Raw genomic sequence first — 22,622 nt, forward strand, 5'->3', positions numbered from 1 at the left:
TTAAATGAAGTGAGAGATTAAATCAAGAGAGTGAGGATGGCCATATACTGTGTGTGAGAGGAACAACACCGGTGGCAGGTAGTTCCTGGAGAAAAAGGGAGAAGAGGAGCAGAGCTGTGGCAGTTTGTCAGTGCTTCTAGTAAAAGCTGGTTTCTCAGCTTTTCCTTTAGTAGTGTTGCCTTGGAGATATTAGGGAAAAAAAAAAAAAGAATTGAGGGGAGTTACGTAAGTGGAGGCCTATGTGTGAATACTGTTATTAGGCTCTGCCTTGTTGCATGTGAGCAAGTGGATGACAGATAACCTGTTGAGGTGAACATACAGACTTTCAGATAGGTAGAACATCTCTCCTGTAACAATCCATGTTAGTGAGAATGCTAAGCTCGATTCTTTTGGGTTAGTTCGTGTTCATTAATAGGACTGTGTTTCCATAGGGAAGCATTTTTCCAAGCGTGTTTCTTGGCACAGTTAGTCCCACAGGTGGTACTCAAAACAAAACAAACAAACAAACAAAAAACAAGGTTCCGGATTCCACAATCAACTATGTCTGGGAACTGTTACAGTACCTTGACCCCTTTTCGTTTTGTACAACAAAAGTCTGTTAAAACCCTACGATGGACCGGGCACTGCTCTAAGCACAATGGTTTGCAAGAGCTCTACATGCTGTTTCTGTTTTTCCATTAATTTAGGGTAGTTTCCATTCTGTGTTCCACAGAGCTGTTGCCCAAGAGCTGCTTAGCGACAGAAAGTTTCCTCGCTAAATTCATCTGGGGACAGTATATTTCCTACTTGAAGATTCAAGATTCATACTAAAGCCTCTGGGTTCTGAAGAAAAGAAATGTAATTTTGTCGATACAATAGTTCTGAAACTTATTTGACCTCTGCTACTCTTTTGGCAGTGGGCAAGGGTTGGGTATCTTCATTGTTACCGTACTAGGGAGATGTAGTCTCATGGTGAAATGTTATAAGCAAAGGAGCAGTGTTTTTATTAATGGTTAAGATCCTATACTCTTAATAACATATAATCATAGCACATTCAGTACAATACTGTGCCTGTGAATTCAGATTTAGTTTGTGCTAGGCACTGTGAGCAGGATTTTATATGTGTTCAACCAAATGACCTTTGTTGAGTGCTTACTGCTTACTAAGTTGTGTAAATTATGGGTATTTCTATGCTTAGAATAACCTTGCAAAATAGGTAACAAAAATAGTAGCTAACATTTATTGAGTATTTACTCTATGTCAGGCTTGGTTCGGAGGGTTTTAGAAGTCATCTCATTTAATCCTCATCCCTCTTAGGAAATTGGTACTGTTTCACCCGTTTTACAGATTAAGTGCACTGGGGCACAGGGTTAAGTAATTTGTCCAAAGTTACAAAGCTGATAAATCCATTTACTTTGTCCATACTGTGCTCCCTCTTTGGCCCCGATGTAGCCTAATATTTCAAAGCTGTGTGTTTCTCAACTTTTCCCAGTACATTTTCCCATCTACTGTGCCTTTTTCAAGATTTTAGCTAAATGGTAAAGAATTTTAACATACTTGTGGATTAAAGGCTTTAGAAAGTCCTGAAGGAAGGTGACCTATCTAATTTTGATAAAGACAGTATTCTGAAACTTACTTGATCCCTGGTGCCTTCGGGGTGGGGGGCGGATGGGGGAGACAGAGATAGATTTCTCCCTTGTTATTTTGGAGAGATGCCATTTTGGAAAGTGCATGGTCAAGGCAGAAGTGTTTTCATTAATGGTGAAGATGGGGCCATAGAGGGACCTTGCTCCTTTTTATCTAGGAAGAGTAAGATAAACAGATTTAGGGCTTTGCAGTCTCCTGAATTAGCAGCTAAATAAGGTAAGGGCTTGTGTCTTTTTACTTGGTTTCTTGTACAGCTGTCATTAGGCCTTATTGGCCCTCTTGAAAGATTAAAGACTTATTACAAGGCATGTTTGGTAGAACCGTGATTTTGATAATGATAATGAAGAAAAAAAGACACAGGTTTATATTGGGAAATACTGCTGTTGTCATTGGTTAACCATTTGACATGGTTAAGATCATTAGGGCAGTCAATTTTGTTAGGTCCTGGCCTATTCTATTGTCCTATTTGCTGTGGATTTGAAATAATCGTCCATAATGTGATACATAATGTCTACTGCCATAAACATTAAAAAATGTTATGCTTTATTACTATTTTATTGTTATGAGCAGGGGTTGTTAATGGGTTTGATGTAAATATCAGAGTAGGCTTAGGAGAATGAGTACCAGATCTAGAAGAAATTTATGATACTCCTTTCCTTTCTAATCCTTTTTATTTGTTTTGCTGAGGTAGTTTATTTAAGTAGGAACTATATATATATATATATATATATATATATATATATATATATATATATATATATATATTGGCAGAACAATGAGCAGTATTTCATTGGGAATAGAAGTTTAACTTGATATTACCTTATCAAACTGGGCTTTAAAAATTTTTAAGTTTTATTTATTTATCTTGAGAGAGAGCATGAGCAGGGAAGAGGCAGAGAGAGGAAGAGAGAGAATCCCAAGCAGGCTCCACGAACTCATGAACCGTGAGATCATGACCCAAGCCAAAATCAAGAGTCCAAAGCTTTTAACCAACTGAGCCCCCCAGCCACCCCACCAAACTGGGCTTTTGATAGCTGGATAGGGCTGCTGAAAAGTTTGTAGGGTTCACTTATGTGTTAGTTATTTTTTGACCCAGCCTTTAAACACTGTTTTTTCACTGTGTGCTTTTCCTTTTTAATTAGGTAATTTTTAATTTTTAAAATTTGAATATAGTTGACACCATGTTACCTTAGTTTCAGGTGTACAACATAGTGATTCAACTTCTCTATACTATGCGGTGGTCACCCCAAGTGTAGCTACCATCCGTCACCATACCATGCTATTACAATATCACTGATCGTAAACCCTATGCTGTACCTTTTATTCCCATGACTTATTCATTTCATAACTGGAAGCCTGTATCTCTGGCTCCCCTTCGCCCATTTGCCCATCCCTCTCCAACCCTCCCCTCTGGCAACCATCCGTTTATTCTCTATATTTGGGTCCGTTTCTGCTTTTTGTTTTGTCTTTTAGATTCCACATATAACTGAAATCATATGGTATTTGTCTTTTTCTGTCTGACTTATTTCACTTAGCATAATACCCTCTAAGATCCATCCATGTTGTTGCAAATGGCAAGATCTAATTTTTATGGCTGCATAATATTCCATTGTACATATATACCATATCTTCCTTTTCCATTCATCTATCTGTATGGTTGCTTCCATATCATGGGTATTGTAAATAATGCTGCAGTAAATACAACAGTGCATCTGTCTTTTCAAATTAGTATTTTCATTTTCTCTGGGTAAAGACCTGGTAGTGGAATTACTGGATCATATGGTATTTCTATTTTTAATTTTTTGAGGAACCTCTATGCTGTTTTCCACAGTGGCTGCACCAACTTACATTCCTACCAACACTACATGAGAGTTGACCTTTGTGTCCCTCCACTCCCATCCTTAATTCTCAGCCCCATAGGTTCCTAAACATATATTTACCTTTTCAAATAAATGCAATTGCATTATGGACATTCTTAATTCATTTCTTGATTTGAGGGCCAGTTGTTTTTTTTTTTTTTTAATCAATTAAGGAAATTCTTCCCAGATTCCTCCAGGAGAGTCTTCCTTCCTTCCTTCCTTCCTTCTTTCCTTCTTTCCTTTCTTTTTTCCTTTTTCCCACTGAGATTTCTTTATGCAGTTTATCAGAAATATATACATTGAATTCTTTCAGAATTAAAAGCTTTTAATTGATTTTAACAAATTGGGAAGAGATATGAGAAAAATGTATTTCTCATATTTATTTATTCTTTATCTGTTAGATGTTAAAAATGAACAATGAAATATTCTTCCCTTTATTTTTTTAATTTTTTAAAAAAATATTTATTTATTCTTGAGAGAGAGAGACAGAGAGACAGAGCATGAGCAGGGGAGAGTCAGAGAGAGGGAGACACAGAATCTGAAGCAGGCTCCAGGCTCTGAGCTGTCAGCACAGAGCCCGACACGGGGCTCGAACCCACAAACCGTGAGATCATGACCTGAGCCGAAGTTGGACGCTTAACAAATTAAGCCACCCAGGTGCCCCTTCCCTTTATTTTTTAAAGTTGATTTATTTTGAGAGAGAGAGAGAGCAGGGGAGGGGCTGAGAGGGAGGGAGAGAGAGAATCCCAAGCAGGCTCTGCACTGTCAGCACAGAGCCCAACCTGGGGCTTGATCCCATGAACGGTAAGATCATGACCTGAGCCAAAATCAAGCCCAAACCACTGGGCCACCCAGGCGCCCCCAGGAGGGCGTTTCTGATAGTAATTTTGTTATTGGGATTTCTTGTGATGCTGTCTTTGTTTCAGTGGAGGAAGGTAATTGACGGAGAGACTACCAATCTATGAAAAGCTAACAGAAATGTGATCAGAGCAGAAGCAGATGGTCCTCAGCTCTGCAGTCAGATGGTTTATCTTCACATCCTCCTTTAACCTTTACAAATTTTTTGAGGCTTCAACATTTCAGAGTACTTTTCCCCCACAACTTCCGATTACCATTCCTGTGCCACCAAACTGATTTTAGTACAAATGAATGACTCTGAAGCAGTTCCTGGACACGTGGAAGAGCAAGGAAATTAAAATATTTTTTTTCTGAGGGTCAAATGGATTCATTTTTGCTTTTTTTTTTCCTGCCCCTAAAACAAAAATAGCTTAAAAAAATTTTTTTTAACATTTATTTTTGAGAGAGAGACACTGAGTGTGAGTGGGGGAGGGGCAGAGAGAGAGGGAGACACAGAATCCGAAGCAGGCTCCAGGCTCCGAGCTGTCAGCCCGGAGCCTGACGCGGGGCTTGACTCTCTAACGGCTAGATCATGGCCGGAGCCTAAGTCAGAAGCTTGACCTACTGAGCCACCCAGATGCCCCAAATAGCTTTTGTTTTAGATGTTGTTTTTCACTTTTGGTTTTGCTTATTTTTGTGCCAGGTGAGGAGAGCCTCTCTAAAGTGATTTGTTATTTGTTAATCTTTCTTTAAGTTGGTCCACAGAGCTTCCCAAAAAACCTCTTTTGGTTCTGATAGATCAACCTTTTGGGATAAGTCCACCTCTGAGACTACGTCTTCTACATTTATTTCTCCTGTAAGAGATACAATTTTGGTATAGTATCATCAAAAATACTTAGGTTGTGCTTTGTACTTTCCATTAGGACATCTGGATTTTATTTAATTTTGATTCTTGCCAAAGTCAGGGTAGTCAGGTTGGCCAGAGAGGTATGATATACAATGAAATAGCATGTTTCTTTAGAGTCATACATTTTTATTTGGACACAAAGAGACTTAAGGATAGGTTGTTGACTGTAATAATATGGTATTTGGTAATGTGGAAAGGTTCTTGAAGAAGATGGATTGTAAACTGTTTTTCCCAGATTCAGAATAGTGAGACTTAAAAGGGCAGGGTGTGTAACCATGAAGGACATTTAAGATTCTGATCTCTTGAGAATATAGAGAAAGAAAGATAACTGGTTAATTTATTGTAGCTTCCCTGTTTGATAAAATACAGCACGAACAAGAAGTTCATCGAGAGACATTGTCTTTTTTCAAAGTGTTCTTTAAATCACGATTGAAAAAGTGCTTATAAGTTGTAAGATATAAAAGGGAGAAAGGCAAAATGGTCTTCCACACGGCGGTGTGACCTAGAGGGAATGCTTGCTTTTAAGCTCATGTCCATCATCCTGATTAGTTGCTTAATCTGATTACTGTTCCTTGTGTTCCATATGTCAGATACATGGCTTTAAAACCAGCCCCAATTTTTTTTTAGCTCCATTATAATTAAACAGTTCATAAAACGTGCAGGTTTTTCAGGCAGTGAGGTTTTTAAGACAATATGCTTTTATTAATGGAGTAGATTTCTGATAGATTTTCAAGTTACGAAAATCAGTGATTCTGGGAGTGGGAAGGGGGGCTATATATCAGAACAGGAAGAATTCACATTCTCCTCCCCAGTCTCTACTTATAATGAGATATGTTACAGAGAGGAAGGGGTTATTATTGTAAATGACTTGAAGATGGAGAAAAGGCTGAAAGCCACTGGCTTAAGGGAAAGACATGGAACCAGGGGTCCCTAGTGAGCTCTGTGTTATTAGTTGATTGAGACAATGATCTGGTGCTCTAAGCAAAACAAACAAACAAACCTTTCTGTGTGATTATCTAATTTAGTTCCTCTTTGGGGCCATGGAGACTAAGCCAGACTTAATCTTTTGATTCTATATGGAGTTCATTTTATGAATTTGTATTCCTGCTGAATTACACAGATGACATTCCTACTTGGCTGCTTGGTTGGTCCTTGGATTCTCCCTAAACCTTCTGATATCCATCAATTTCTGTGTTTTCTTTCATTGTTTTCCTTCGTGTGACTGCTAACTTCTGAATAATGTCTCAGAAGTTTCAGGGCCAAGCTGGGTCAGACTCACGAGCCAGCGTAAGTAATGGTGGCAATTAAGAAGTTGCATTCAGAATTATCTAGAGATTTGATACCCTGAAGTAATAGCAACGACCTAAGAGTAAGCCTTACCCTGGGGAGGAAGGAAGGAAGTAAACTGATGTGAATTGAAGTTGATGCTAATGAGCATTTGTTGGTTCCAGGCTGTGTCACTCCACTCTGTCCCCTTACTTGCTCTGAAGGAGAGTCAAAAGGTAGTTTTAATTTGATGAGACACAAGTGGGAGTTAGTTCTGGGTTTGGGAAAGGGAAGTAATAGAGAGTGTGGGGCTTTTCTGGTCATTATAGAAATGGTTTTATAAAGAAATTGTGCAACTGATATTTCTTATTGAAAGTGCTACCACCTTACACTTCACTAATTATGATAGCATATGGGGAAGGCCTCAAAACTATGAAATATTCTTAAAAATACAAGGTTTATTTATTTTATTTATTTATTTTTTAAAGTTTATTTATTTTTGAGAGAGAGAGAGAGAGACAGAGCACTAGTGGGGGAGGGGCAGAGAAAGAGAAGGAGAGAGAGACATACACACACAGAATCCGAAGCAGGCTCCAGGCTCCTAGCTGTCAGCACAGAACCCAAACTCATGAGCCATGATATCATGACCTGAGCCGAAGTCAAACACTTAACTGACTGAGCCACCCAGGCGCCACCGCCCCCCCCCCCCCAAGGTTTATTTTTAAAACTATGCTATGAAGTAGACACTATTTGCTCCAATTCGAGAGGAGCACTAGGTTATAGAGGTCGTGTGACTCGTTCAAGGTCACGTAGCTAAGTGGCTCCCTGAGGATCAAGCCCAGCCCTTCTGACTCCAGGGTATTTTGTACCCAACAACTTTGTACTCAACTCTGTCGATACCCATGGAAATGATTTGCTAGACCAAATGAACCTAACTTGCCGTTCCCTGTTTGGTTGGATTAATTTAAATAACAGACTATAGTTGAGAGACCCAAAGGTGAAAGTCTCAGTGCTTTAAAAAAAAAAAAAAAGTTTTGCCCTATCTCTAAATTAAAACATCCTAACTCTTCCTTCTTAATCCTGCTACTCTTGATGGATCTCCAGGCCAGTCATACGCAGCCTTGGTCTGGCACACCCTACAGCAGTCTGTTTTCATGCCTTGCTATGATCTCACATACTCAGCAAAGTGCGGGCTCTCGATGCATAGTGTCTGGGTTCAAATACTGCCTGTACACTTTGACTTCAGAGTTTTCTCCTCTGTAAAATGGGGATGATAATACACCTACCTCAAAGGGTTGTTGTGAGGGTTAAGCTCATTAATGTATGGTAAGTGATCAAAAATGTTAGCTGCTATTGTCTCTGTATAGCTAGAGATATTTACATGTAGGATTCTGGCATTGATCTTTTTCTGAAAAGATTGTTGGTAATCTGGAAAGTGTCTGTGAGGAAAGTGTTCGGTGAAATTGATAAAATGATGCTGAACAGGGGCGTCTGGGTGGCTCAGTCGATTAAGCATCCGACTCTCGATTTCAGCTCAGGTCATGATCTCTCTGTTTGCCAGTTCAAGCCCTGCGTCAGGGTCTGTGCTGACAGTGCAGAGCCTGCTTGGGATTCTCTCTCTCCCTGTCTTTCTACTCCTCCCCTGCTCAAGCTCTCTCTAAATAAACATTAAAAAAAAAATGATGATGGGGGCGCCTGGGTGGCTCGGTCGGTTAAGTATCCGACTTCGGCTCAGGTCATGATCTCGCGGTCTGTGAGTTCGAGCCCCGCGTCGGGCTCTGTGCTGACAGCTCAGAGCCTGGAGCCTGTTTCGGATTCTCTGTCTCCCTCTCTCTCTGCCCCTCCCCTGTTCACGCTCTCTCTCTCTCTGTCTCAAAAATAAATAAACGTTAAAAAAAAGAATTTGTTTAAAAAAAAAAATGATGACGAATATAGTTCATAGATCACTGGCACTCAGTAATTTCCGGAATAATATCTTTCTTTTTCTCTGACACCCTTCTTATCTCCCTTATTGTTTTTCTCCTCTCCATCTAAGTCGTCTATAACTGTCTATAACTTGAATATAGCATTTCATACATTGTATTGGCATTTATTTAATTATGTGCATTCCCCACAGAATGTTTTCAGCACCTAGCAGGGTGCAGGAATGTCCGGGGAAGCTTGTGGAACTAACATGATCGTGATCTCGGCCTCACTTCTTGTTTGGGCCTTGTCTCCATCTTCCATCTGCACAACCTCACCTGTCTTTACACTTGCCCATCTTCTCTGACCTTCTCACCTCACCTGCGTGGTGTGGCAAATCACAGATGTGTTCCTGTGGGGCAGAAGAACCAGATAGAGCACGAAGGCCTTCCTCAGTGATCAGAACACTGAGGCTGAGCTGCCGTTTGACTTTGGGAAGCATCTTCCTGTCCTTGGCAGAATGACAGGCCTTCCTTTTCAAGTATTGTCTGCAGTCACCATGGGTAAACTTTTTTTTTCCCTGTGTGGAACTTATCTTCTATCTCTCCTACACTTGACGCTTCAATCCTGCCTTATTATCTTGAACTCATTTTTTAATCTCCTAGATGCACTGGCAAGGAAGAGCCTGGCTTCTTTGTGTGACCTTGAGCAAATTACATGACATCTCTGAATTTGTTTCCTTATCTGTCAAATGGATAACACCTGCCTCCCTCCGGTGGTTGTTATGAGACTCAGTGAGATAATGGGTCATACAGACATGTATACAAATAAACAGAAGAAGGAATAGAAAGGGTTACTCCTCTGTCATCTCATTGCCTGTGTCGGTGTGTTTCTTTAATTATGGACTGTGGGTTCTAGGCAATCTGTGCTTTTCGAGATCTTCCTGATGCACGCTGGAATTGAAAACCTCCAACTGCCATGTATTCTTAGTTGCTGTTTTGTGTTCGGTTCAGCTGCTTGCCGAATATTCTCTAAATCCCACCCTCCAGGGCCTTTGCTTTTGTAGCCTAGCTTCATCTTTGCTTCTCGTGTTCCTACCATGTATCGTGCTATAGAAATTGCTTACCCTTGCATGGTGACCAGATGGCTTCAACATTGCTTGCACACATAATATATTCTTTAAAAAATATTTTGAGTATTCTCCTTGGGTTTTAGAGCTGTAGAAAGCAAGGCTAGGAAGGATTTTTTTTTTCCCTTTCTCTTTTTTCTTAGTAGCTTCCCTGATAAAACATGCTGCCAGTGAAGTGTTCAGCACAGATTGCTAACTGTAGATATAGAAGTATAGATTATTTCATAAATAAATTTGTTACAAGTCTGACTTTTCCCCAGTGGATTTCTATTTAATTTGGACAGGAAAAAACCCTGAGTTTGTTAGCACCTGACACTAATATGTATGACATAGTCTATTCATACACATTTCTCGGAGCACATTACAGTTGGAATTACTTTTTTATCTTCAGCTGCTAATCCCATTTATGTGGAGTAGAAAGATTTATAGTATGTTGTGGATTTTCTTCCTCCTCCCCAAGTGATTAAAGTCTGAATGCTTTAACCACCATGAGTATAAGGAAGTGTTTCCTTGGTATAGCTGTAAAATTGTTTTTAATTTCTGAGATTTTGTGTCTTCATTAAACAAGTAGTTAAGATAACTTCTCTGTGCTTTAAATGAGGTTCGAGTAATTAGAATTTTCTGATCATAGCAAATTCAGCACTCTTCAGTGTATATTAGTTAACACACTAATACCAATATTAGTATTAGTATATGCAGAACTCTTGAGTACTTGTGGAGAAAGATTAAAGTTGATATTCGGATTTTTATTCAATGAATTTGAGTCCGTCTACAAATACTTAATTCATCACTAAGACTTTTTATTTTAGAAACTGTATTTCCTAAAAATGTTTACTACCTTCTTAATGCTTTCCAGGAACCGGATCCTGAATTGCCAGTGACTCAGGTAAAGGGTTAGCTGCAACTGTTAGTTTAGAGAATACAATACTTCCTATTGCTTACTCGTTCCTATAGATTAGAAAACCTGCTGCATATCTATTAATGCTTTTATAAAATCAGCCTTCTCTACCATTCTGTAGAGTATTCTATTTCCAATATTTTTTTTTGTAGAGTATTTTTTTTTTATGTAGAGTATTCTATTTCCAGTATTTTTGTGTCTATGGGTGAGTAGTCTTATAGTCTTAAGACTTGAAATGACCAATGTTGACCAGAAAGATGAGAAAAATAGAGAAGGAAGCAAGGGAAACCAGGAGCTTAGGAATGGGGCCAAGAAGTCAGCAGAGCCCCAAATGTCTGAAAAGATTGTGATGGACAGGATGGTGTATCTTGAGTAAAGAGTAGGCTCACCCTGCCTGGGAAGGGCTCGATTTTAGAGCGAGGTGCCTGCCACCGTGAAGAAGACAGGAGGAGACACTGGCCAGATAGCCTTGTCTACCAAACTATCTTGGTTAGAGATGGGAGGTGGCCAGAGAGACCTGCTAACTGGAGAAGACGCAGTGAATGAGTCTGGAGAGAGCCCAAGGAGAGGAAGTGTGGTTAGGGGGACATGCGGGCCAGTGAAGCTTTTAACACAAGGGAGTTTCCAGTAAGTCTGGGAATAAGAACGGATGAGAGTGCTATAAATCACCCTAAATATTGCCAGGTGTTGGCCCTGCCACATGAGAGAGAATGCTAACAGTGGTTTTCAGTAAATAAACAACTTGAACCTCATATGTGGTTCCTATGAGTAATCATTCAACCTTTTCCAAGAGAGCAGAATACAGAGTACTTTGATGAAGGCCTGTGTAGTATTATCAAGCAAGCACCGTAAAAGGTTAAAATGAAGCACTCTGTTCTTGAAAAGGATTTTAAAGGAATTTGTCTGCAGTGTTCGTAATTTTGATTTCCAAATTGATAGATGGTACTAAACTATTTTTTGCATAATATATGCACAATTCGTTTGAGAAGGACCTAAATTATAAATAGAGTAAGTAATGTGCCTTTTCTTTTCAGTGATTTTGGAAGGTTTTGTTAAAATTAACGTTTATTTATTTTTGAGAGAGAGAGAGAGAGAGAGAGAGTGTGTGAGTGAATGCAAGGGAGGCCCAGAGAGAGGGAGACACAGAAGCTGAAACAGGCTCCAGGCTCCAAGCTGTCAGCACAGAGCCCGATGCAGGACTCGAACTCACAAACTGTGAGATCATGACCTGAGCTGAAGTCGAATGCTTAACCAACTAAGCCACCCAGGTGCCCTGGTTTTGTTAAAATTAAATTAAAATGTCAATAATTTACATTGTTGTTATGGTTTTAAAACTGTAAATGGCATTTGAAAGTTTCAAACCATGCAGGGACTTCATGAAGGACCTGTATTTAGTATTACTTTCTTGTTCTGTTACTGTAGACTTAATTATCTATCACTATCTGGATAGTGATCTAAAAGAATAAAAAGGGAACAAGGCTGATGGGATTCTTTTGAGCTCATTATTCATACATTTTGCCTTCCTCTTTTGCACAACTTCAAAATAAATGAGGCTTTACAATAACAATTCAATATTTTGTGCTAAGTTTTCATTTTCGTAGAGTAGGCAGAGTGTCAGATGTTATACCGATTCTTATGATGGCTCGCTCAGGTTAGACAGACTGTTCCTTGGTAGCTTTATTCTAATAATCTAGCAAAATTGTTTCTTTTATGTCTTAAACTCTTGGCCTCCAATTTTGTATTAAAAGGAATGAGACAATTTCAGCATGTTTTGCTCAGTCAGTAGACTTTTTCACTTCTCGTAAGGCATTATTTTCCTTTCCTTTCCATCATTGCCTCAAGAATAATGTCCTGTAGACTACCTCAGTAGGTGAATGAGATGGGATTATGTTTTAGAGATAAAGAACGATATAATTGACTCACATGCTTTTCCCTTTAAAAAAGTTCCTGCACTTCTGTGATTTTTGTTGATTTCACGGTACTTTCCAATACATAGGCATTCAAATATATTTACATAAACTGCATGACCCTGTCATGTAGTAACAACTTAAACATATTTAATAAAACCAATTTGTATTTTTTATTCAGATTCAAGGACCAGTTTGGGATCATCCCATTGTGCTTTGTTATGCAATTTAATGTAATCACTGATTAGTTTTGAACTTTTTGAAAAACTTAAACAGGATTTTAGGGCTGTAAAACATACTTGGCTTGTTTCCAAAATAAAATTAAAAAAAATTTTTTTTAAAGCCAAAGCCCCATCTGCTGTTTTCATTAAAATCTCAAGAATTGTTCACATTGCCAAGAGCAGTTCTTTGAATACAATCTGATGTTTAAGCAAGCAGTGATATGTGATTTTCAAGGTCATTTGTGTTAGGACAAGAGGAAAGTCAGGAAGATTAGTATTCTCAAAAAATGATGAAATTTAAAATTAAATAATAGTTTAAGTAGACTTTATTATAGATCTTTAAATATAAAAGATTCCCACCACGATTTCTACTTCTGAAGAATTAAATTTTAGAAACTGAAATATAGATCCATTTACCTTTTTGAAAAAGTGAAATCTTATAGAATAACCTTTTAAAAAAGATGTTCCTATTTGGCTTCTGAAGCATTTATTCATTTGGTGGTGAGGGAAAAGTAGATTTACTTTCTTTTCTTTTACTTAGCCTAATATTAAAAAAATTTGCACCTCCGTAATATCTGAGAGGTTAGTAGGAGGCTGGATGTCAGGAAGAATGATGGAGTTAACTATGAGATAACGGTATGTACATGCTAATTATTAAAAAGATATGTGCAGGGATAATTAATACCCAGCCATATAGGTGATACGATAATAATAAAAAGTTGACTTTTAGAAGGTTGATTTAACTAGGATTCCAAGTTGGAGTTTTAAAGTTTCATTAGCTCATCATCAGGATAAAAGTCCCTACACCTCACTGGAGCATACAGGGTCCCTCAACTGCCCTTTGCCTTTTTTCTCTAGCTTCTTCTCTGACTGCTGCCTCAGCTGAACCTGATTCTTCAACCATACTCAACTGTTTTGGAGTTGCCAAGCATGCCTTGAGCCCTCAAGCTAGCCTGCCCTTGTCCCGTTCTCTTTGCCTAATACATGCTTTCCTGTCTTTGCTACTAGCAAACTCTTTTCTCCTACCCTTCCTCTACTCCCAGGCAGCTGGGTGCCTCTCTCTGTACTCCCGTAGCATGCTCCAGACTTTTATCACTGCGCTTTCCCTACAACACCGAAATTTGTGTAAGCTAGTTAGCCGCGGCTTACTTCTCTCTGTCCCCAGGACCTGGCATGCCATAGGTGCTCCCTAGTAATATGGGAGTGAACCGTGGCACCCATATCCTGTTTTACTGTTTCAAAGAAAATGCTGCAATCCTTCCTGTCCACCAGCATGCTGAGCAAGGAATGCCCTTTTGAGAAATGAAAGCTGTCAGATCCTTGCAGGGCAGTATGAGCTGTGGAGACTCAAGATAAATCAGGATTACTTATTTCCATCTTTGAAGTTAAATTAAACCATGAGTTGAAGCCAGAGATGACTTCCCTGACCCCTGAGCAGAGTTATAAAGATCTGCCGACCTTCCTGATCTTTGATGAATGAAAACCTCCAATTGTTTCCACACTTTAGTGGCTCTTACAGTTAGATGCAGTTACGACTGAAATTTATTTATTTATTTATTTATTTAACAAATGAATTCTTTGATTCCATATTCTGCTTATTCAATTGTGTTAAGTCCACACAGTTGAAACATTTTAAGTTATCTGAATCCAGTAAATCTCACACAGGAAAGTAGAAGCTAAAAAACCCAATCATCTAGCCAAATATAATTTCATTTTAGGAACCTACGGCTATGAAGGCAGCCTTTTTTATTCCCATTAAAGTGAAAGCATGAAGAATTTTCCTTTTCCTTAAGAACTTTTGTCTAATGTATGCATTCCAGTTATTTTAGCCCACGAAAGGATCTCTACTTTTTAATTCCTATAAAACTATTGTCTATACCACACACCTGCCACCTATCATGCCCTGCTTTGCCTTGTCAATTAATTCAGTAGGTGATGTGTTCAGGAAATTAGGATCCAAGTTTTAAGCTTCTCATGCTTCCTCTTCAGAACCTAGCCCAATGCTATGTAACTAGGAAGTGCTCCATAGGTGTGGACCGACTGATTGAATGCATCTTGGGTTCTTTACGCGAGGACTTTTTGGAACTCTGTAGCTCTCGTCTGTTCCTCTCTCAGTCTGTTCCTCCTTTAGCCGGCTTCACAGCCGGTTCCCTAGTATGGTGAGCCCTACCCTGCCTCCCGCCAAACTTCCCTCGCTGCTGCTTCCTCTGCCCTATAGAGTATCGGGTCTGTGCTGCTGCTCAAGGACACCGAGCTTACTTGTTCTCTGCTTCTGTTCTGTAGTGAAGCAGAAAGGTAAACATTTCTGATAAAGCTGTTTTAAATGTTGAGCAAGATATTTAATGGTGCACACCTTGACATCTAATTTCTCAAGGTAGAGTGAAGTTGATATTTTCCAGATTCCTTAATTACCTTTTCCATTCCCCGCCCCCCCCCCCACCCCCCACTTTCTAGCAGGTTTTCTACTGCCTAGATCACAAAGCAGCCAAGACTGTGTTGATTAGCTTCTTGGGAATTGGGAGAAATTGACCTTAGTTCAATTCAACATTTTTGGAATACCTATTATGTGCAAAAACCATAGGTGTTATGGAAAATTCAGAACTGAACAAGGTAAAAAGGCTTGTGTTTTGGGGAAGGGAGCTAACCTATGCCTGATAATTACAGTGTTTCTTGAATATGTGAGTACATTTGATGGAAGTGTAAAGAGAATGCTCTGTGAGAAAGACAAGAGGAAAGTAGGTTTAGAACTAAACCATCAGGGAGGTCTTCATGAGGGCCTTTGGTCCTGAAGGAGGAAGGCAGAAAGAGCACTGTGGTCAGAGCTTTCTTAATTGATTTTCGAATTATTATTCCAGTAAAATTTTCTCTGAAGTTCTTCTTTTACTTACAAAAAGGCATGTTAGAAGACTACTAGGTAATTGATCTAATGGGCATTTCTTGATTAGTAATGACCTTGCCTTGTATTAGTTTCTTGAAATAGCTCTTTAAATTAGCATAATGTATTAAACGGTAAACATGCCTAATAAAATTTAGACGATAATAAATCTTCTATAGGCTAGGCAGTACTTCTAATACTACTTAATGTGTGCTTTATTTTATCCATGTTTATAGGCAGCTTGGATTTTGAAGGCACGGGCACTCACTGAAATGGTATATGTAGATGAAATTGACGTAGATCAGGAAGGAATTGCAGAAATGATGCTGGATGAAAATGCTATTGCTCAAGTTCCACGTAAGTATTGGTTTTTCACTTAAGTAAATGAAGTGCCATTAGGAGGAAGAATACTACATGTGTATAAAATAAACACAAGACATTATATACATGAAAAAAACACTGCTTCAGGTTAATGGTCTCTATCCTGTCATATAGTACAAAGATTTTCCTTCCACAATTCAGTTACACTATCTTAAACTTAAGATGTGGGATTGCTGTATAAAACAATTTTTCAATACAAGCTATATTATGCATTTAAACAGATTTTATATTTAAAATGGATTCTAGCTGAACTGCTTATCTAATATAACAGAAAATTGTTTATCTGAGAGTCGAAACACAGGAAGCATCCAAACAACTCAAGTCTTCTAAAAGGATTAAAAAAAAAAAAGCATCTTTGGACAACATCACTTCACTGTAATAATTGAAGGTGATTTGCTCTAATGCATGATATGAGGTGATGGGGTAATACACTGGCCTGTGAATGCCCACTGGGATTGCCGCAGAGGCCCAGCCCCCAGCTTGCAGATGTGTTGGAGCAAATGGTATTTAGTGATTACCATAATGTATGGTGGTCTTGCTGGTATTTATTAGTTATAACTGTTGTCAGTCATTTTTATGTTTTGAAAAATAATAAAAATATTTTTTAATGTTCATTTTTGAGAGAGAGAGAGACAAAATGCAAGTAGGGGAGGGGCTGAGAGAGAGGGAGACAGAGTCTGAAGCAGGTTCCAAGCTCTAAGCTGTTAGCACACAGCCCGATTCGGGGCCCAAACCCACAAACTGCGAGATCGTGACCTGAGCTGAAGTCGGACACTTCACTGCTTGAGCCACCCAGGTGCCCCAAGATAATAACTGTTTTAAAGCTTCAAATGGAAATTGAGGAAAAAAAATACATATGGTTCATGCTAAAATTCCTTCCCCCCCCCCCCATCATTTTGTTCTTTTGGAGTTAAAATGTCTAAATTCTAGGGGCGCCTGGGTGGCTCAGTCGGTTGAGCGTCCGACTTCAGCCCGGGTCACGATCTCGCGGTCCGTGAGTTCGAGCCCCGCGTCGGGCTCTGGGCTGATGGCTCAGAGCCTGGAGCCTGCTTCCGATTCTGTGTCTCCCTCTCTCTCTGCCCCTCCCCCATTCATGCTCTCTCTGTCTCAAAAATAAATAAACGTTAAAAAAAAATTAAAAAAAAAAAAAAAAAAAAAAAAAAAAAAAAAAAAGTCTAAATTCTATATATTGTGGGTACATGATCTTTTGTTGGGAGAAGTTTGTATCAGAAATACACTATGAGCATAGAACCGTCTTTGGGTGCTCTGGAGTCTGCCAGCCTTGAGTTTGAAACCCACCTCTATTAATAGGTTGACCTGTTTACTAAACCCTCTAAGCTTTTGCTAAATGGGTGAATACAGCCTACCTTACAGACTTAGTGTGAAGATTAAATGTAAGAACATAAAATACCATGATTTTTAATAAATATCAGTCTCAAACACCTTTCCCTAATATATTTCCTGTTATTAACGTCTTTTTCACCAGGCCGGCATATTTCTGAAAATTACAACAGCTGACAGTTTTTACAGATTAATAACTAATCTATAAATTGAATTTGCCATCTCATGTCGTAGGCCCGGGAACATCCTTGAAACTGCCTGGAACTAATCAGACAGGAGGGCCTAGTCCAGCCATCAGGTATGTACTTCTGTTTCATACCTTCTGCCATTAAATTCTGACCAGATTGTATGAGAATCTTCCCTTATTGATCTTCTTGGTATTTTCACAATGTACGCTCTTCACAGGCCAGTCACTCAAGCTGGAAGGCCCATTACAGGTTTCCTTAGACCCAGCACACAGAGCGGAAGGCCTGGCACTATGGAACAGGCCATCAGAACACCCAGAACTGCCTACACAGCTCGCCCAGTCACCAGCACAACTGGAAGATTTGTCAGGCTGGGAACGGTAAATTCTGTCAGCTTTACCCTATCTTTGTATTACCAGAGTAGCTTGGTGTTACGTTATATCTTTTTTTTGCTGTTGTTACAGTGGAAAGTCACATGGCAGATTTTTTGAAGGTGGTTCTTTTTACTTATGCTCATTACACTCAATTTATATTTCCAGAGGGAGTTTCAGATTTCTTGTTCTGTCATTTTTCCCCATAGGCTTCCATGCTTACAAGTCCTGATGGACCTTTTATAAATTTATCTAGACTGAATTTGACAAAATATGCCCAGAAACCGAAATTGGCAAAGGTATGTACTTAAAATGATTTTATGTTATGAAGTAGTAATGTTAGATATGTTATCCTGATAACATTGTAGGAAATAAAAAAAATTTCTTTTGTGAAGGAAAGGCCATATCTTGCTTGAAATGGAAATGTTTAATTACTGTGTAAAATTTCTCTTAGTCTTTTGAGTTAAGGAAAGTCAATCAGAAATAAAGTATACAATACCATTGCATAGGAAATTGTAGTCACTTATAACAAAAAATAGTAATTGATAACAAACAAAGCAGACAAGCAGCATCATCTTCATGGAATGAAATTTAGAAGGTCATCTGTGTGTGTGTGTGTGTGTGTGTGTGTGTTTTTTCCTTTTCCCTCTTGGACTATTCTCAGAAAAATAATTTTCTATCCTTGTAGAATTTTATGACTGTCAAAAAGAAGATGAAAAAAATATGTTCGTTTAATTACTAATTAGGCAAGCATCTCCATAAGCCATTGTCTGGCTTGAGTGATCCTCATTGAGAATTACCTTACTAATTCTAACTACTCAAAGATTAGATGCTCCTTTATGTTAAGGAGAAAGGGAGAGTGAAAGTAAGTGTGTGTATGTGTGAGAGTGAGAAAAAGAGAGACTGAGAGGGAAAGGTGGGGCCCGTGACCTTTCTAGTGTAAAAATAAACTTGAAGTTGAGCTTGGAATAATTCAGAGACATGAGCACTTAGCTGTTGCTGAAACTGGTCTAACCCTAGCTCAAGTTTTTAGCTGTAATGTCTGTGAATTCTGTGCATCAGTGCTGAGCTCATTCTGAATCTGAATTCTAATGGCATTTAACATATTTACTAAATGTCAAACACGAGGTTATATAAGAATGGACATGAGCCATACAGACTTGAAATTAAAAGCTGAAAAAGAAATGTCAGTTGATAGGAAATTAGCCTATAATAATGCCCATGATGTTTTAATTTCTCATTTGACAGCAATCCTGTCAACTTCATTTAGCAAAATTGTAAAGCTATGTGTATTTCCCTTACCTTCACGAGAGTGAAGTATTAACAGCAACTCATATGGAGTATCCGGCTCCCCTGCCCTTTTCAGCCATTTGTTTGAGGTGGCTGGATGGCTGGTTGGTACCATTGCTGTTTTCTATTCAGGGAGTGTAGCCCATGGAGGCATCTCCCTCAAACTATGATGCTTCCAGGACAGACCTGGTCTGGTACTAGATTTAAACTGAATCAGATTTTGTGCTTTTTTATAGAAGTAATGCCAGGTTTTTTTTCTGTCTTTGGTTTCCAATTTGCCTTTACTCATCAAGACTCATTTCTAGCATTGATTGCTTGAGTCTCTACTCCTTTCATAGCAACGGGGGCACAAGCTGTACTCTTAACTTTTCTTCTTTATCACCGAGCAAATGGAGGGTCAGGTATAGTTTTTAAAAGAAGGGACTTGTCCTGATTTCTTTTTTCTTCCTTTGGTTGCCTCTTAAGTCTTCTTTGTTAATAATCTTGATACGCTAACCTCTTTGCAAGGGTGCATTGATGGTTTTATGGACAAACATGATAACGCTAAGAGGTAATTCGGTCAATGCTTATTTATCCAGATGAGCTGGGGGAAGTATTAAAATAATGGTTCTCAGACCTAGCTGCACATTAGAGTCATGTACACATCCCACTTTACACCTAAGATCTACTTTGTTTCAGAAGGAATTTCCGGATTTTTCCCATGTCTAAAGTGTCATTATCATTATCATAATGACTGTATAACATGTGCGGAGTGTATAAAAAAATGGGCTGAATCTGTTTTAGGATAATGTCAGAGTTGGTCTTTTCATCTCTCTTTGTAGTAAAATAGTGTATATAATACGAAAAACCTTGTTCAGTTATTTCAGTTTTCCAGTTTGTAAAAACAAGAATCAAGTATAAATCACTGTATTTGAAAATGCTGATTATAACAAATGATGGATAGACCCTTTACTTATGAAGGCACGTTTAGTGTACCTGTTATTTTGGTTCAACCCAGCTGCTGTCAAAATGGTCTGAGTATATCCGTATCAGATATACCAATAGAGTGCTTTTGGTAAAATAAAATCTAATGTATTTTTGGCCTTTTTTTTTTCTTCATAGGCTTTGTTTGAATATATCTTTCATCATGAAAATGATGTTAAGACTGTAAGTTTTGAATTCATGCTCTTTTCTTTTATTGTAATTTTTCTGACTTTGGGGATTTCAGTTCTGAAATGTTCTATTTCTGACCTTATAAACAGACGGAATTATTAAAAATTGGAGCATTACTAATACTTTCAAATCCACTGTTATTTTCAATAGGAAAAGTTGTATAAATATAGAAGAGGTAAGAACTGTGCCTGGTCCATAGACTACATAGATTTCCACTAAAAAGCAAGATATAGATAGTTGAGAATATTGTATAATGTGCTTTTGCTACAGTTTATTTTTTATACTAATAGCGTTGTTGATCCATTTTTTTTCTGTAGTCCTTATAGTGAATTATAGGTTTATTAATATGTGTATTTCTGGTTTTTTGTAGCGCGCCCCTTATCCCTCCTTTAACATTTTATGATAGAAAAATTCAAACACACAAGTGCAGAGAATAATATAATGAGCCAGTATCACCCATCACCCAGCTTCAATAATACTTAAATATCTTTGTAGTCTCTTAACAGACTTTTAAGGTTATATGCATAGGACTTCTTCATTTATAAAAAGTTTTTTTTTTTTTTAACGTTTATTTAAGAGAGACAGAGCATGAGCAGGGAAGGGGCTGAGAGAGAGGAAGACAGAGAATCCGAAGCAGGCTCCATGGTCCAAGCTGTCAGCACAGAGCCCAATGTGGGGCTCATGAACCATGAGATCATGACCTAAGCTGAAGTTAGACACTTAACTGAATGAGGCACCCAGGCGCCCCCTCACTTTTTACATGCTAATATGCAAATGACCAGTAACTTCACAAATTTTGTCAAATTGAACGTAGTTAATTCTGCAGTGTCTAATGATAGTACTTTCCCTCATTTTCTTATTAGTTTAGGGAAAAAGCTTTATATGCATATGTTAAATATTCAGGGAAATAAAAACGTTTTCCTCAGTTGTGTTTTCTGTGTGTCAACCACAATGCCATATACTAGGAAAACTAATAAAAATATATTTTTTTTCCTGACTCTATCAGGCATGCAGTCCAGCTGAGAAAATAAAATTGGCATAATGAGACAATTAAAGAGGTACTTGCCAAGCTGTGAAACTGTCACCAGGTAGCAAAGGGGAAAAAAAATTCAAAAGGGTGATATTAGTAAAGATCCACAAAGTAAGTCAGATTTTTGGGAAGGAGGGGAAATAAACGTAAAGAAAGGGTTAAAAACAGGAGCAAGATAATGGGGTGAGAAATAAATAGGCCATATACTAAGAAGTGGGAGCATCAGAGAGACATTTTTAAAGAAAGCAGTGGCAGAACTTGATGATAGATTCGATGTGGAGGACAGAGGAAAGAAACATGTCAAATCTGCCTCCTAAAGATGCTACAAGAAGAATGATTGTTTTACTAACAGGAATGGGATAATTAGGGAAGGAAGTCAGTTTCCAAGGAAGCTGGGTAATTCACTTGAAGGCATTTGTAGTTTGAAACTATGACAGGCTATCCAAGTGCAGATACTTGCATGTCCTGGAAGATGTGGTACTAAATGTAGGTGAGAGCCTAGGCCCAATACACAGAATGTAGAAGTTGTCTGTGATGAGTGCTAGTGGACGTGGCCACGTAGGGAAGAGAGGAAACTAAGGTTGGAGCAGAAATCATGCACATTTCTGTAAATAAGTCAGGACACGCCTTTTTCACTTCATGTAAAGCTGGTCAGAGTCACAGTATGACACATAAAATCATAGAGTTATACCGTCATTATAAAGAAACATCCAAACACCGTTCCTATTCATAAATGAGTCAGTCTCTACTCTACATAACATAAAGCTGTATCTTGACTTTTGGAGGATTTGTTTATTGAAGAGACCTTTGTTCTTTCATCCCCAGATTTCTGAGCCACCGTGGTGTGCCAGGCCCTGATCTAGCCCTGAGATTACAGAGTGAAGCAAGCAGACAAAAATCTCTGCTCTTTTGGAGGTTATATTCTGGTTGTGCAAGGAATAGAGATAATTAGCACATTTAGAAACACGTAACATGTCATGGGATAGTACGTACTACAGAAGTGAAAGAGCAGGGAAGCGAATACAGTGACATGGGGGAAGATGCCATTTTGGATGGGGTGGGAGGTGGTCAGTGAAATCCACTCTGAAAAGACACTTAATCGGAGACCTGATAGGGGGGGGCAGACCGTGCAGTTCTGTGTAGGAAGAATATGGAAGTCAGAGAGAATAACCGCAAAAACCCTAAGTGGGAGCATGCGTGGGTTGTTCGAGGAGCAAGAAGGAGGCAAGGGTGGCTGTAGTGAGGTCTGTGAGGGGAGGAGTTGTAGGCCATGGGTTCAGAAAGACAGATCGTATGCTGTTTGGAGATCACAGGGATGACGTCTTTATCAATACATTCATCTCAAGGATGTCATTCTACATCTTGGCATTGATATAATGGCGTTGAGGAATAGGAGCCACAGTGAAATAAAATAGGATTTATTCTCTGCACTAACTGAACTTCTC

General features: G+C 38.7%; 1 protein-coding gene across 4 annotated transcripts in view; it reads left to right on the forward strand.

The window, feature by feature from the left end:
• The window catches only part of TTC8 (tetratricopeptide repeat domain 8), a 60,344-nt gene that overhangs the window by 878 nt on the left and 36,844 nt on the right, over window positions 1-22,622 (forward strand). For 2 of the 4 annotated variants that reach the window (XM_042944028.1, XM_042944030.1), the window contains exons 2-7: window positions 10,383-10,412; window positions 15,664-15,784; window positions 17,384-17,447; window positions 17,555-17,714; window positions 17,915-18,004; window positions 20,097-20,141. In XM_042944028.1, the coding sequence (XP_042799962.1) occupies window positions 10,383-10,412; window positions 15,664-15,784; window positions 17,384-17,447; window positions 17,555-17,714; window positions 17,915-18,004; window positions 20,097-20,141 (510 nt within the window). The remainder of the gene's footprint in view (window positions 1-10,382; window positions 10,413-15,663; window positions 15,785-17,383; window positions 17,448-17,554; window positions 17,715-17,914; window positions 18,005-20,096; window positions 20,142-22,622) is intronic. The other 2 variants (XM_042944029.1, XM_042944031.1) reach the window with 1 other exon arrangement.

The sequence above is a fragment of the Panthera leo genome, chromosome B3, assembly GCF_018350215.1.
Source record: "Panthera leo isolate Ple1 chromosome B3, P.leo_Ple1_pat1.1, whole genome shotgun sequence".
Classification (NCBI taxonomy): Eukaryota; Metazoa; Chordata; class Mammalia; order Carnivora; family Felidae; genus Panthera; species Panthera leo.